The sequence below is a fragment of the Mastigoproctus giganteus genome, chromosome 9 (assembly GCF_048544385.1).
Source record: "Mastigoproctus giganteus isolate SK-2022 chromosome 9, ASM4854438v1, whole genome shotgun sequence".
NCBI lineage: Eukaryota > Metazoa > Arthropoda > Arachnida > Uropygi > Thelyphonidae > Mastigoproctus > Mastigoproctus giganteus.
In genome coordinates, this window is record NC_143583.1 from 91126079 (window position 1) to 91140242 (window position 14164).

At 35.5% G+C, this 14164-nt stretch overlaps 1 protein-coding gene across 1 annotated transcript in view; it reads right to left on the bottom strand.

The window, feature by feature from the left end:
* The window catches only part of LOC150080537 (tight junction protein 1-like), a 489733-nt gene that overhangs the window by 125533 nt on the left and 350036 nt on the right, over positions 1-14164 (bottom strand). The window contains exon 24 of the mRNA XM_090380724.1: positions 8501-8752. Coding sequence (XP_090236850.1) covers positions 8501-8752 — 252 coding nt within the window. The remainder of the gene's footprint in view (positions 1-8500; positions 8753-14164) is intronic.

The window sequence follows — 14164 nt, forward strand, 5'->3', positions numbered from 1 at the left end:
CCATTTACTGTCCAACTTCAAACTCACAGAACCAACTTTTCATCTTCCTCGTTTATTCATTCAACTGCCATTTTCTGGAACAACCTTCCTTCATACATATTTCCTGAAAATTACAGTCTACAGAAGTTCAAGTTCAATGTTAACAAATATCTTCTTTCGTCTTCTCAAACTCCAACTCAAGCACGGTACTAAGTACTATAGGTTCTAATACCTCTCGTATCAACATTGCAATTTTCTGGATATACATGTGAAAAAAAGTTGGTCCAAAGAACAGCAAATGGTGTGAACTACTTCAGGCACATATTTGGACTGGTTTGGAATTTCAGATGCCAATTCAGAATTAACTCTGTTCAAAGACCTTTAGAAAGAGAGGCTGCAATGGGTAAGAGGGTTGCTTTCATGATATCAGATATCCATGAAGGTTTATCATTATGCTCAAACTGTTCAAACTTAATTTTTGCAGGAAAAATGTATAAACAGATCTGTGGCCTGGCTGCGGTTACTTGTCAATTCACAGGTTGCTAATTTAATCATGAAATGTTTTGAATTTGACTTTCTCCTCGATTCTGTCAATCCTATTAGTCTATGGTAAAGATACATGGATGACATTTTTCTCTCCCCTCATCACCAGGAATATTTTTGGCCTATCTCAATGGATGTTACAGTTTTCTAAATTTCATGATTTAGAGAGACTATGCTCTCCATTTCTTCATGTATTATTAGTGGACAGACCCACATCTGACAACCTTTGTTTATCACAAATCTACATGCACAGGAAAATATATGAACTATAGATACTGTCATGACTCTTCACATCATAATGGTATTATTATCTTCCCCTCTTCCACTTCTGTCATCTTTATTCACATTGTATTTACCATATTTAAATTCTCCACGGTTTATTAAAGATAACAACACCACCACCTCCTCATTTTAGCTTGTAATGTAAACCAATCACTTTAAGCCCAAAGTTTTGTACAGGTAAAGATATATCTGTATGCTCATTTAGCAATATTTCAGTTAACCTTTTCATGAGTGAGTTTTAAACACTGAGTAAGCCCTATGGAGCAAATTTTGCCCAAAATTTTTCAAAATTTGAAAATTCATAAAAATGAAAACTTTGTATGTAAATGCACACACACACACACACACACACACACACACACACACACACACACACACACACACACACACACACACACACACACACACAGTAAACCCTCACTAATCCGATTACAGTTAATCCCGATGTCAGATAATCTGGATCAAAATATAAAAAATTCTGTTGACAGCTGAGTATGTTGAAAGACATGGGATTTAGGAAGGCAGATGAATCACTCTGACTGCATGCTGATTGACGGCACAGAGAGAGAGAGATGGAACATACATTGTCTTGCGCATTGTTCAGTATCGTTGTTGACTCTGGGTCGGATGGATGTTATTGCTTATATCACTCCATTTCTTTATATGTATATATGTACATAAGTTAACATATTTTATATAATTATGGGTTCTAAAGAATTGAAAATTGGAATAAAAAAAAACATGTTACTTTAACTATCATTAACAAGCTCAAAGTAATAGCACAACTTGAAAATGGTGTTCCTGGAAAAAAAAATTGCTGAAGAATTTGGAATGAGCAACAAGACTATGTCAGATATTAAAAAACAAAAGAATCTATAAAGGCATTTGCTTTTAAATTTGATGTGGGGAGTGATAAAAGCAGTGTATCAAACAGACAGACATTAAAAGAGCCAAAAGAAGCATTGCTGGAAGAAGCTGTATTTACGTGGTATTCACAACAATGATCAAGATTACTGTATATATATAGGATGTCTCAAAAATATTGGTACAAACGTTTAGGGGAGGTAGGTAACATCCAAAGGAATGTGAATCGCATAGGAACCCATAACCGGAAACGTCACCGAATTCGGTACACGGCACTGTCCATCAGTTCGCGAGAGGGAAAATTTCTGGTTTACTCATTCAAGCAGTAGTCGCCACATGAAGAGCATGCATCAATATATGAACTGTGAGCTGGCAGACATGCACCTAGTGTATGGATTAGCAGAGGGCAATGGACGAGCCGCTCAACGAATTTATGAAGAACGCTTCCCAGACAGACATGTACCGGACCACCGTTTGTTTGCGCGTGTGCATCAAAATTTGTGCGATTATGGGTCATTTAAAGGTAACAGGAGTAGTGCGGGCAGACCATGTTCGACAAAAACTTCCGCCATTGAAGAAAGTGTGTTGAATGTCATCCAGAATAGTCCTACTACCAGCACATGTGCCGTTGCCTCTGCCTTAGGAGTGTCTCGTTGCAGTGTACAGTGTGTCTGGCATGACGATTCCTTGCACCCCTTTCATCTCCAAAGGGTTCGGTTACTGCTCCCCCAAGATCATCCTGCACGTGTGGCTTTTGCGCAGTGGATTTTCCAAGAAAGTGTTCAAGACTTGAATTTTCCAGTCTACGTTTTGGTCACGGATGAGGCTTATTTCACTCGGGAAGGCTTATTCAATCAGCACAATGCTCATGTGTGGGCTCATGACAACCCACACGGTGTGAGCCCCCATGCGGCACAACATTGCTTCGCAATAAATGTATGGGCAGGTATGGTTGGTGACTGCTTAGTCGGCCCATACCTGTTACCATCCCGCATGAACTCCGCTAAATATCGGATCTTTCTTGAACAAGTTCTACCAGGGTTACTTGATGATGTTCCAGTAAATATGAGATGCAACATTTGGTTTCAACATGACGGGGTGGCTGCCCATTAAGGAAAGTGTGTTCGTGACCATCTGAACAGGCATTTTGGGTGTCGATGGATTGGATGTGGTGGACCCGTTGCCTGGCCCCCATGCTGACCTGATTTATGGAGCCTTGATTTCTTTCAAGATTTGTTGTTGTTGTTGTTTGGTTTTTAGGAGCATTAGCAACTAAGGCCATATTGCTCCGGGAATATGCGGTGGTCATTCCCTTGACCTTTCCGCATCCTCCGTATTTGGTGGTGACGGACTCAAACCCCGGTTTAATCAAGAAGCGTGTGCTACACACTGCTGCTCCTTCCCACCTGGCTAGGGATGCGCACTTTCCCCCCCCCCCCCAAGTCAACATGTTTTCTGGCATGATCCACTAGCTTTTGTAACCCACTCAAATAAAATTAAAATTTTGACTCAAACCAGTTGTTGCTGCATCCATCACAGCACTGTCACTGTTCAATTTCTATCCTTTCAAATCCTTTTTGGAAACAGAAAATAGTCAAATCTGGTGAGTAGGTTAACAGGCCTCCCACTGCAGGGTGCATTTTCAATGCTGTCTCGTCCATGTATAAATTCTCAAACCCAGTGTTTGACCATGGCATATAAAGATTCCCCCTTAATGTTTGTTGCATGTCTTCATGAATTTTTTTGGCAACACTCCCTTTAAATGACGGTACTCAATGACTGCATGGTACTTGATTCTCTCAACAGTTGCCATCTTTATTCACACTTCAACACCCTCTGTAAAGGAGAAGAATATAGTTACAAACCTGAAATTTTCTGTGAACACAAAAGAAGAGTCACAGCACAGATTGGCAATATTGTCTTTTAAAAAAACCTTTGCGATCTATATTTAGCTAAAAACTTTTCACACATCCTTAAGGATTATGTGCATTTATATAATTATATAATGCACATAATCGTCAGGGCACACACTTGAGAAACATATATAGTACATATTCCAAAAAAGGTTAATAGTTATTGTCACAATCTGCTACTTGAAATGTATCAATACACTCTTGAAATATGGGTTTTAGATTTCTGCAAGAAGAGTTTAATTTTATTTTAGTAAGAAAATAACTGAATCCATGACAGCCAAATTTTAGTTCATTATTTTATAAAGAAGGTATAAATCTCATCACCTAGCAACAAAATTTTAAAATTGTCCTGATGTATCTTACCTTCTACTTTATGAAACACTAAACTAAAATTTGAATGTCACTTGAACTCAGTGTATTTTTTTATATAAGCCTTAGATTGCACATAATGTCCTCTCCATAATACATTAGTTTCATTTGACTTATTTTAATAAAATTATTTATCATAAGCTGACTAGAACTTTCATCAAATTTAATTTTTTGTGACACCTCCGGTCCCCTCTTTCTTCTTTTAGTACATTTTAGCAAATTAAGGGTCTTTATGCACTGAAATATCTGAGATGGTTAAATTACTTTTTTTTTTTTTTGATGGGACAAAGCTTGCTTTAACTGCTCACAACCATAAATCACAGAATCAGACATTGTAAGGAAAAAAATGTTTTATTAGCTCTCACTGCTATCAATTATTAAAATACTTTCAACATAGTAAATTACACGATGTTGATTACTCTAGTCCCAGTCATATAAGAACAATTAACACTGATCAACATCAATAGTTTATGTGTGAAATTAAATTTTTTGGTATTCTAGTCATGCATGGTATCATCACCGGAAGTAAACAGAATACATGGGAGAAACAATATTGTACTTATACCAATATTTAAAAGGTAATTACATATATTCCTCCTCAAAGGATCATATATAATATATAACAGTCATATAGCATTTGTGAAACTGGCATATCTAAGATGTAAATAAGATTTATGCTTCTTTACATAGAATAAATATCATTCATAATAGCAGTTTTGCTCTCCCCAAGCACACTTGGAATCTTAAATGAAAATTCCATTGCTACCTTGCCAAAATACTTTCTTTTCTAATGGATCAGAATGATTTTAAGACTTCGATTTAAAGTCAACTCAATTTAAAAGTCCTTTTTGGTAAAATATTAGCATTTGCACTGTTCATTATGTTAAATGAAAGAAGAAAAAAAAAATAGCAGATCAAATTAACTGCAAGATACATACTGGGATTCTGCAATATATTGCAAGATTTATCCTGCAACTTTTGTGACAGTATAAATAAAAAATCATGACAGAACAAAGCAAGAGAAACACAAAACAAATAAGAGACAAACTACAGAATTTACTAAAAGTAATTCTGATTTATACATACCTTGTAAAGACAATAGTAAGGGAGAAGCTATTGAAGAAAGTAGATAAAGTAAGTTAGTAACGAATAACTGATTCTCAGTCATGCAGTACTGATAATTCAGATAACAGCTAAAGAACAGAAATAAAATGTATATTTTTAAATATGTATAGGAGATAATTAAGAAGAGAATTAGTCTGTAAAAACAAAGAAAGCCATGGAAAAATTAAATAAATCCTGTTAAATAGAATATATCTCATTCACAAAGAGGAAGGAAAGAGAGCATCTTTAAAAATCTTCTACTTCGTGCATAAGAAAACAATAATAATGAAAAAGAAAGAAGGGGATGGATGAGATGTTGCTATATGTATATGGCAAAGCTGATATAAATTAAAAATTAATATAAAGTACAATATCTCCTTCTGATTGATGTGGGAGGTATGACTTTTTCTTTAATTTCACTATAATATTATTAAAAATTTTGGTTATAAACTACACCAACAGCAGTATGCAAAAAAAATATATTTTAAAGAATTTTTAATGAAAAAATAAAAGAAAAATTATATTCAAAAACAATAATCAATATGAAACATTCTGAGTTATGTTCTGAGTTGTAAATATTAGTATTTCCCATTTACTTTAATTCCATTTCAATCAATTAGATAGACAAATCCACTTATATGCTAAACTGCTGATACATGGGTCAGTTATCAGACATACCTAAGACTAATAAAATGAAAATGTTTGTAGATTATTAAGATAAAGAGATAATAGAGGTGCTAGTGTAAGATTGCAGATACATAACGTGACATCATAAGTTGATGCTCTAATCTGAGACCACTTGGAGCTGTGAATAGGATTATCTGGAACTTGCTAAGAGTTAGCATCCTGAGGTTATGGCTTACACTGGTGAGCTTCTTATAAGTGTATCACTGAATGCTTTCTTCTTAAATTGTATCTGTGATTCATGATTTACAACAGAGACTGGCTAGTTTCTACGTTATTTTCTTCTTGGCAATAGCTTGCAGAAATTAGGTGTTATCTTTATCCTGGAGAAGTCAATGGGTATTGTGTTGAATGTTTCTTTGAAAACTGTTGGCTAGGGAAGCTTTGAAGAAGATCCACAGTTCATAAAAAGATGGAAATAGTGGGAATTGAATGGTATTCAATCTCCCAATATTTTTATCTGTATTGTGGCCTTTTATGAAAATGTTTTGATGAAAAATGCTTAAAGCTCTTCTGTCTTAAGATTGATCTGTGGATAGAACATTGGCCTTATTGAATAACCAGCTGGTTATTCAATAAGGCCAATGTTTGCATTTGTTTGCAAACATTTCAATGCATACATTTGCATTTCAATGCAAACATTTGGCCAATGTTTGCATTGAAATGAGTGTAAAGCAGGGCAAGACTATTTTATGAAAACCCTTTTCAATTTTATTGTCATAAGACTAATAAACTAAACTTAAATGTACATATTATATAGTGCTTCTTTAATATATTAAAATATATCTTGCTTTGATTAAACTGAATTTAATGACATCAGTGATAAATGTAGGGTAGTTCATTTCAGTTCAGTTATCAAAATAGTTTATTTTTTATTAACTTAATAGTACAGGTAACCCTCTTATAATGCAGTAGTTAGGTTCCTATAAAATGTCGTGTTGTGCAAAACCATGTTATACGGGACTAAGAAAAAGTACAAAAGGGGGAGTTACATTCCAAAAGCTAATAAAAAACACTATTTTGTTAATAAAATGTTAACAAAACTAACAAAAATACACTACTATAGATTTCGTGGATCTTCTGCTTTCTTTAAAAAATCAGTAATCTGGTCTTGTTTCCTTTTGCTTGATAAATATTTGTGAATTTCATTGTATGGAACTAAGCATTTTTGAAGCTTCCTTTTGAACTTTGACTCCTTTCATTCAAGAATCTGCATTCAAAAAATAAGATTCTAATTGCTTGGCTAATGTTATGCCTTCCCGTGTGCTTTTTAGTTTAAAATTTGGAAGTTTAGAATTTTTCATCTGCACTATCATCCTCTGAATTGATTTGGTTTTAGTTTCAATGCCATTTCCACCAAATCCACTTCACCAGCCTCTTTTTCTACCAGTAATTCTTCAATGTCTTCAGTAATCATATCTTTTTTATTTTTTAGGAGCATTGGTGACTAAGGCCATATTGCTCTGCGTATATTATCTATAAATTGTGTGTCCCGAGGTCAGTTTTCTGTTTTTATGGACGAAAAACCCAAGTTTCTGGGAGAAAAAACCATGCTACCCTCGCCTGAGCCCGATTAACTCAGTCGCATTGTGTAAAAGACCCATAAAAATCCCCCCCGGTGTAGGGAGCAGAGTGATTCTATCAACTATTTTACCATGAGGGCTTCACTAGTCATATCATCAAAACTTTCTCCTCCTACCAACGTAGCAAGTTTTGCTATTGCACTGATTCTGTTTTCCTCTGATTCGACCATATTTCTTGAATGAACTGACTCTGGCCATAAATTTTTCACACGTTTTTAACATTGACGGTTTTACTCCTTTGACCGATAAAGCTCTGATTCTGATGCAGTCCACAATTGAGAAATGTTTCCATGCCTCCATTACTTCAATAGATTTGGAATCATTTTTTTCCAAAATCCATTGTAATCAGTTTTAAAGTGGATGTAATGCCTTGATCTAATGGCCGAATGAAAGAAGTTGTATTAACCTAGTACAACTGTGGTGGTAGAAACATAACTTCAACATTTGGATGAATTAAATCTTTTGGATGGCCTGGCAGCATGCTATCCAATAGTAATAGAACTTTGAAATCTAGATTTTTCCACAAGTTCATTAGCACAGAACATAATAGAGGGATTTCTCAGTATATATATATATATATATTATTTTTTTCACAAGCGAGTCGACAGCCGGGATTCAAAAAGAGTGGAAATATTGAAAAATCACATCCAACATAATAGCAAGGTTTTCCCTACACAAAAAGTCAAAAATACCCTGTTATGCAAGGTTTGCCAAAATTCTCTAACCATGTTAGAGTGAAACCGTGTTATATAAGTACCATGTTGTGTGAGGATTTCTGCAATTTATCAATCGTATTAGAGTGAAACCTGTTGTAGAAGTACTGTGTTATATGGGGGTTGCCTGTAAATAGTAACTTTCTTATTTATTTGCATTTTATTTGTTTTTATTTGGCTCTTTATATAAATCTCCTTATCACTTCTTAATTTTAATAATATTGTAATTTATTAGGAACTTTAATTTGAAATTAGTTTAGAAAACATGTTTCTAGACTTTTATTCTGTCAATAATAGGTGCAATTTAGCCAGTTCTCAGTAAGAGAACTTTATGCTTTAGCCAAACTTCACCAAAAGAGTTGTGCTTGGGACCTGTGCAATTATGCAACAGATCACAAGCATAAGTTTTTTAAGGACGTTATATTTGAAATAAAATAAATATATGCTAAAATAATGAAAAACTTGCCTCTCTTGTTCTTCCCAATGTATAATATGATGGCTGTCCAAAACTTGTTAACCCAGTTAGCACATTCTGAATGGCTATATTTGGATCACTAGAAGATTTTACAATTTGTCTTTCCCCAGGAAAAGTAAGGCCATCGTGTAAGCTAATTGACCTTCCATCATTAGTCAAATCCAAATCACTTTCTGGAGAAGATGCATAATTTAGACGTGATGTCATTGGAAACAAAAAATCATCTGAAATTATTTCTTCTGGCTGAAAGTAAAAAAAAATAATTAATGAATATTTTTAATTAATAACACAACCATATTTATCCTGATAATTATAAAAATGGAAATATGAAAGGTACAATGATAATGACTGGATTAGAGAACACACACAATACATACTGACATTAAAAAAATTCATATAATTTTTTTGCACTCCTGAAGAGATGGAAAGCTCTTTTTTAGGCGTTTAAAGAGATGGAAATCACTTGATTTTGAAATTGGGACTATGTGGTGAGTGGTCCAGAACCTTCCAATCATAGTGTAGCAAAACTCATGGATGTGGCCTGACAATATTGTGCACCATGGCCTTGCACCAAATCCAAAACTGTTTGCACAGCATGATGCCTGATCCATGCAATCCACTAATTGCCAATGAATTGATGCTGCTCTGATATCCTTAGTAATGTAGAAATGAGATCACACTCACACCTGTAGTGTGATTTCATTCCAATAGTCTTGCAGTCTTGCAATTGGTGGTATGATATTACAGCTTGCATTTAAGTTTTTTTTTTGATGGGGGGGGGGGGTCTTACACCTAAACTGTACTTTAATTTCACCCCAAAAGAAACCTTCAGGTTCATTCAAATTAGGAAGGAGATTGCTCTAGCTGAACAATTTTAAATAGCATAGGATGTATATAATTATATGCTGTGATTGTTTTTTTTTTTTTTTTTAAGGAGCTTTAGCAACTAAGGCCATATTACTCCGGGAATATGCGGCGGACATTCCCTGACCTAGCTCAAACCCTGGTCTAATCAAGAAGCATGTGCTACACACTGCCACTCCTGCCCACTTGGCTACGGAGGTGCCTATATGTTTTGAAAATTCTCATTAAATTGAGTAATCGTCCTTCCTCTTATAAGCTTTTTATTATCTCAAACTCTTGTTCAGTTATACCATTCTGAATGGCTTAAGTCTTTTCAATGCCCATTCCTGATATGAATGATGGTCAATCCTCTCCCCCTCCCTGGCTACTAACTATAGTATAAAAAAATTAGTTAATGAACACAGTGCATTACATTTCAGGTACATTAGCAAACAGTAACAATTCAAAATGGCAAAAATAAAGCAAACAAAGCAAAATTTTGCTTTATTTGTTTTTTATGTCAAGCAAAAATGGCAAAAAGCAATAATTTTTATACACAAACTGAGAAAATTTCGATTCTGCACATCTGCCACATTGCCCATTCATTCCTGCAACTAGTGCATGGTAAACATAATATCCAGTCCTTCAGCTTCCCATATTTGGTATATGGGTAGCCTATGTGATATGAATGAAAAAATAATAATAATAAATAATAATAATAATAATAATTGCTGGATTTCTATTGGTCCAATTTTAATAAAATTCAGGAAGGGTTGATAAATCATTCTAAAAAATAAGTGTGTGTGTACCTTGTATACACAAAAGAAGATTTATGCGAAAAAATCTTTGAAAAAAATGTGAAATGGAAATGACACAAATTACATCACTTCCTAAATGATGCTAATGCAATTAATAATTGATTCGGTAGAGTAAGTAGCGGGCTCATGCCCGCTACTTACACTACCGAATCAACATTAGTGACGTCATTTCCGCCTGATATTTTCATTACCAACTGGTTTTGCTTCAGTTTGAAAATGTGGTAGGTGCCGCCAAAGAATTTCCACATCAAAAAGCAAAACAAAAAATTTCACAAAAATCCATCCACTGGGAATTGAGTTATTACTTGTGGGTAGGTAGAGAAAGTAATGACAATTGTCAGATTGCTACTGGTCTGATTTTAATGAAATTTTGGATGGGTTCAACAAATCTTTTTAAAAGGCCCAAATATAAAATTCCATGAAAATCCATCCATTAGGAGCTGAGTTATTACATGCAGATGGATGTGGTGACAACAATGGGCATATTATTCATATATGCTAATGTGCCTAAAAATGAAGCCTTGTACAATACAGAAAGTTATTTCTTCTCTGCAGAATCCAGTCCTTCAGCTACAATATGCAGTATGTTATGTCTAGGTTAGTGTGCTTGATTAACAGAATTTCTTATTTCCCATTAATGAAATTTCGGATGGGTTCAACAAATCTTTTTAAAAGGCCCAAATATAAAATTCCACGAAAATCCATCCATTAGGAGCTGAGTTATTACATGCAGATGGATGTGGTGACAACAATGGGCATATTATTCATATATGCTAATATGCCTAAAAATGAAGCCTTGTACAATACAGAAAGTTAATTCTTCTCTGCAGAATCCAGTCCTTCAGCTACAATATGCAGTATGTTATGTCTAGGTTAGTACGCTTGATTAACAGAATTTCTTATTTCCCATGGGGGGGGATGCTTTTTAAGATATTTCTTTAATAAATTTCATATTTTAACGCCACCCATGAAAATTCCTGATGAGGCTACTAACTACTGTGTTTGTATAACAAAGTTTATTTACAGATTATGAGTATTAATATCCATTACACAATTTTCCTTTAGTTAAAGAGTAATAGTTGTTGAAATAAACTCCTACCAACTCTTGTGGAGATTGGAAACCTAAATTTAAGGAGGGAGTGGAAAAAAATTTTATTCTGTAATCAAGTCAAAAAGGAGGTTAGGCAGGTGAAGGCAAATTACAAGAAATCTTTGGCAAAGGATGCAAAGAAAAATAACAAATAGTTCTTCACTTATGTAAACTCTAGAAGGAAAGGGACGAATCAGATGGTTTGACTAATGATGATCATGCTCAGGTAGCTGATAAACTGAATAAGTATTTTGCATCTACATTCACACATGAGGAGTTATTCAAGGAGGGGAATGCCAGAAGTTTAACAAACTCTAACAGGGAGCTAAGTGATTTTGTAATAACTGAGAGCAAAGTGGAGGAGAAATTGTTGAAGTTAAACATAAGGAAGGCACCTGGGGTGGATGGGATCTATCCAGTTATATTAAAGGAGGCAGTAAAGGAAGTAACCAAACTCTTAGCCATAATTATGAAAGCTTTCTTGGACTCAGAGGACGTCCCCATGGACTGTGATGTGGTCACAAAGGAGGTCCCCATGGACTATGATATGGTCACAAAGGAGGTCCCCATGGACTATGATGTGGTCACAAAGGAACTGGATGCAAAGAATAATTTTGATATCATATACTTGGATTTTAGGAAAGCTTTTGATACTGTGGCACATGGAAGACTACTGTACAAATTGGAGCAGTATGGCATTAAGGGCAAGTTGCTACAATGGATAAAAGGATGGTTGAGTGGGAGAAGACAGAGTGGTTATCAATGGACACTGCTCTTCATGGACTAGTGTTATTAGTGAAGTCCTCCAGGGTTTGGTGTTAGGCCCATTGTTGTTTTCGGTATTTATCAATGATACTGATAAAGGTATAACAGGGTAAATGTCTAAGTTTGCAGATGATATGAAGGTTGGCAGGGTTGTTAATGACAGTAATGATAGTACACTACTGCAACAGGATCTGGAAGTTGAGCAGATGGATGAGAGCTGGCAACTGAAGTTTAACATTAAAGAATGTAAAGTATTGCATATGGGTAGCAGTAACCCCAGTGTAACGTATCAATTGGGTGCTACTACACTCAGGTAGTGGAGAATTAAAGGATCTGGGGGTAATTGTGCAGTCAGATATGAAGTTTTCTGAGCAATGCAAAAAGACTGCAAGAGTGGGGTTTTGTTAATAATATAGAGGAATTTTGCTAGCAGGGATAAGGGGTGATTGTCGCTTTGTGTAAGGCAATGGTCAGGGCATACCTTGATATGGCCTGACCATTACAGGTCTAGAGGCCTCATTTTAGGAAAGATGTCTTGCTGCTGGAACGAGTACAGAGAAGGGCAACGAGATTGGTGAGTGGAACAAAGGATTGATGTTACCAAGAAAGGCTTTAAGTTCTGCAAATTGCAGCTTCTGGAGACTAGGCACCTGCAAGGTGATCAAATTGAAGTGTATAAGGTGTTGAATGGATTGAGCAAGCTCAATGCTAATGGGATTCTTCCTCTTGCTTAGATTACTTACCTGAGGGTCATAAATTCAAATTGAGGAAAGACAATTGTAGAACAGATGTATGGAAATTTGCCTTTAGCCAGCAAGTGTTTGATGGTTAGAACAAACTTCCATCTGTTGGAGTGGAGGTTAGCAACTTAAATAAGTTCAAGGCCGAACCTCCAGATCTGTATGTAGCTCTCAAGATGTGGCCTGATCTTTGTCTTATACAATGGGATAATCACCTCCTCATCCTGTTGGAAAATTCCTGTCCCATCTGCTGTCCTGGAAACCTGTCCACACTACTCAGAGAACTTCATATCTGACTGCACAATTACTGTTAGGTCTTTTTTTTATTTTCCACTTCCCCGAATGCGGTACCACACAGTTGGTACATGGCTGTTTCTGCTCATCTGTGACACTATGCAGCATAAATTTTGCACAGACCTTCTTTTTCCCTAAATCTTCATGCAAAATTTGACAAATCTCTTTATTCATATCAAAGTCATTCTGTGGGTGATATGATAATTCCTTGCAACAATCTCACAAACTTTTCCAACTCTATCCATATTTCGAGAGGTTGATGTATGCCCACTTCTTGGGTCATTGTGAACATCCTCACGTCTGTCTTTGAACCAGTTATACCATTGAAACACACTGGTATCACTTAACAGTTCATCACCATAAATAGTTTGTAATATTTCTTATGTTTCTGTTGCAGGTATTCCCAGTTTAAAGCAAAATTGATATCTGTTCATTGTGTCATTGCAAAATTGTGACACAGAATGTTTTCTTCTACAAACAAAACTAGTTGTTACTTGCAATCTGTCAGCCTACTTGAGAATCTCTGTATTATCACCTGTTGGAGGAAGTTTAAACTACAACATACCACTTTCATTTATTTTCAAACTCAGTGAACATGACTGCAACAGCACCAGTCCAGGAACACTACCGCCACATCTCATATGTCACACCAAACTGACTCAAGATTACACTGGCCACCCATATCCACTGCATGCATTGCCACTGATTTTATTTTCTTCTTAACTAAAAGTATAACCCCCCCCCCTCCTGCCCTTTCTGTACACATTTGCTAGATCAGCAAGCAGGAGGATGAGTCAAAAAATTGAGTCTCTGTCATAAATCCATAGAGTGGAAGCTATATTTAATCATTTCCCAAAAAACACCTGCTGCCCCATTATATGATGGGCATTAAATTATATGCAATTGCATATATACAGGCTAATGTTAAAATAAAAACCAAAGGAGGAAGAGGTTCACTCAGGTTTAGTACATCAAGCCATCACATTTGGGCAGATGGGCTAAGAAGCGGCAACTGAAGTTTAACCTTGACAAATGCAAAGTACTTCATATGGGTAGAAGTAACCCCAGAGAAACATACCAACTGTGTGGTACTACACTTAAGGTG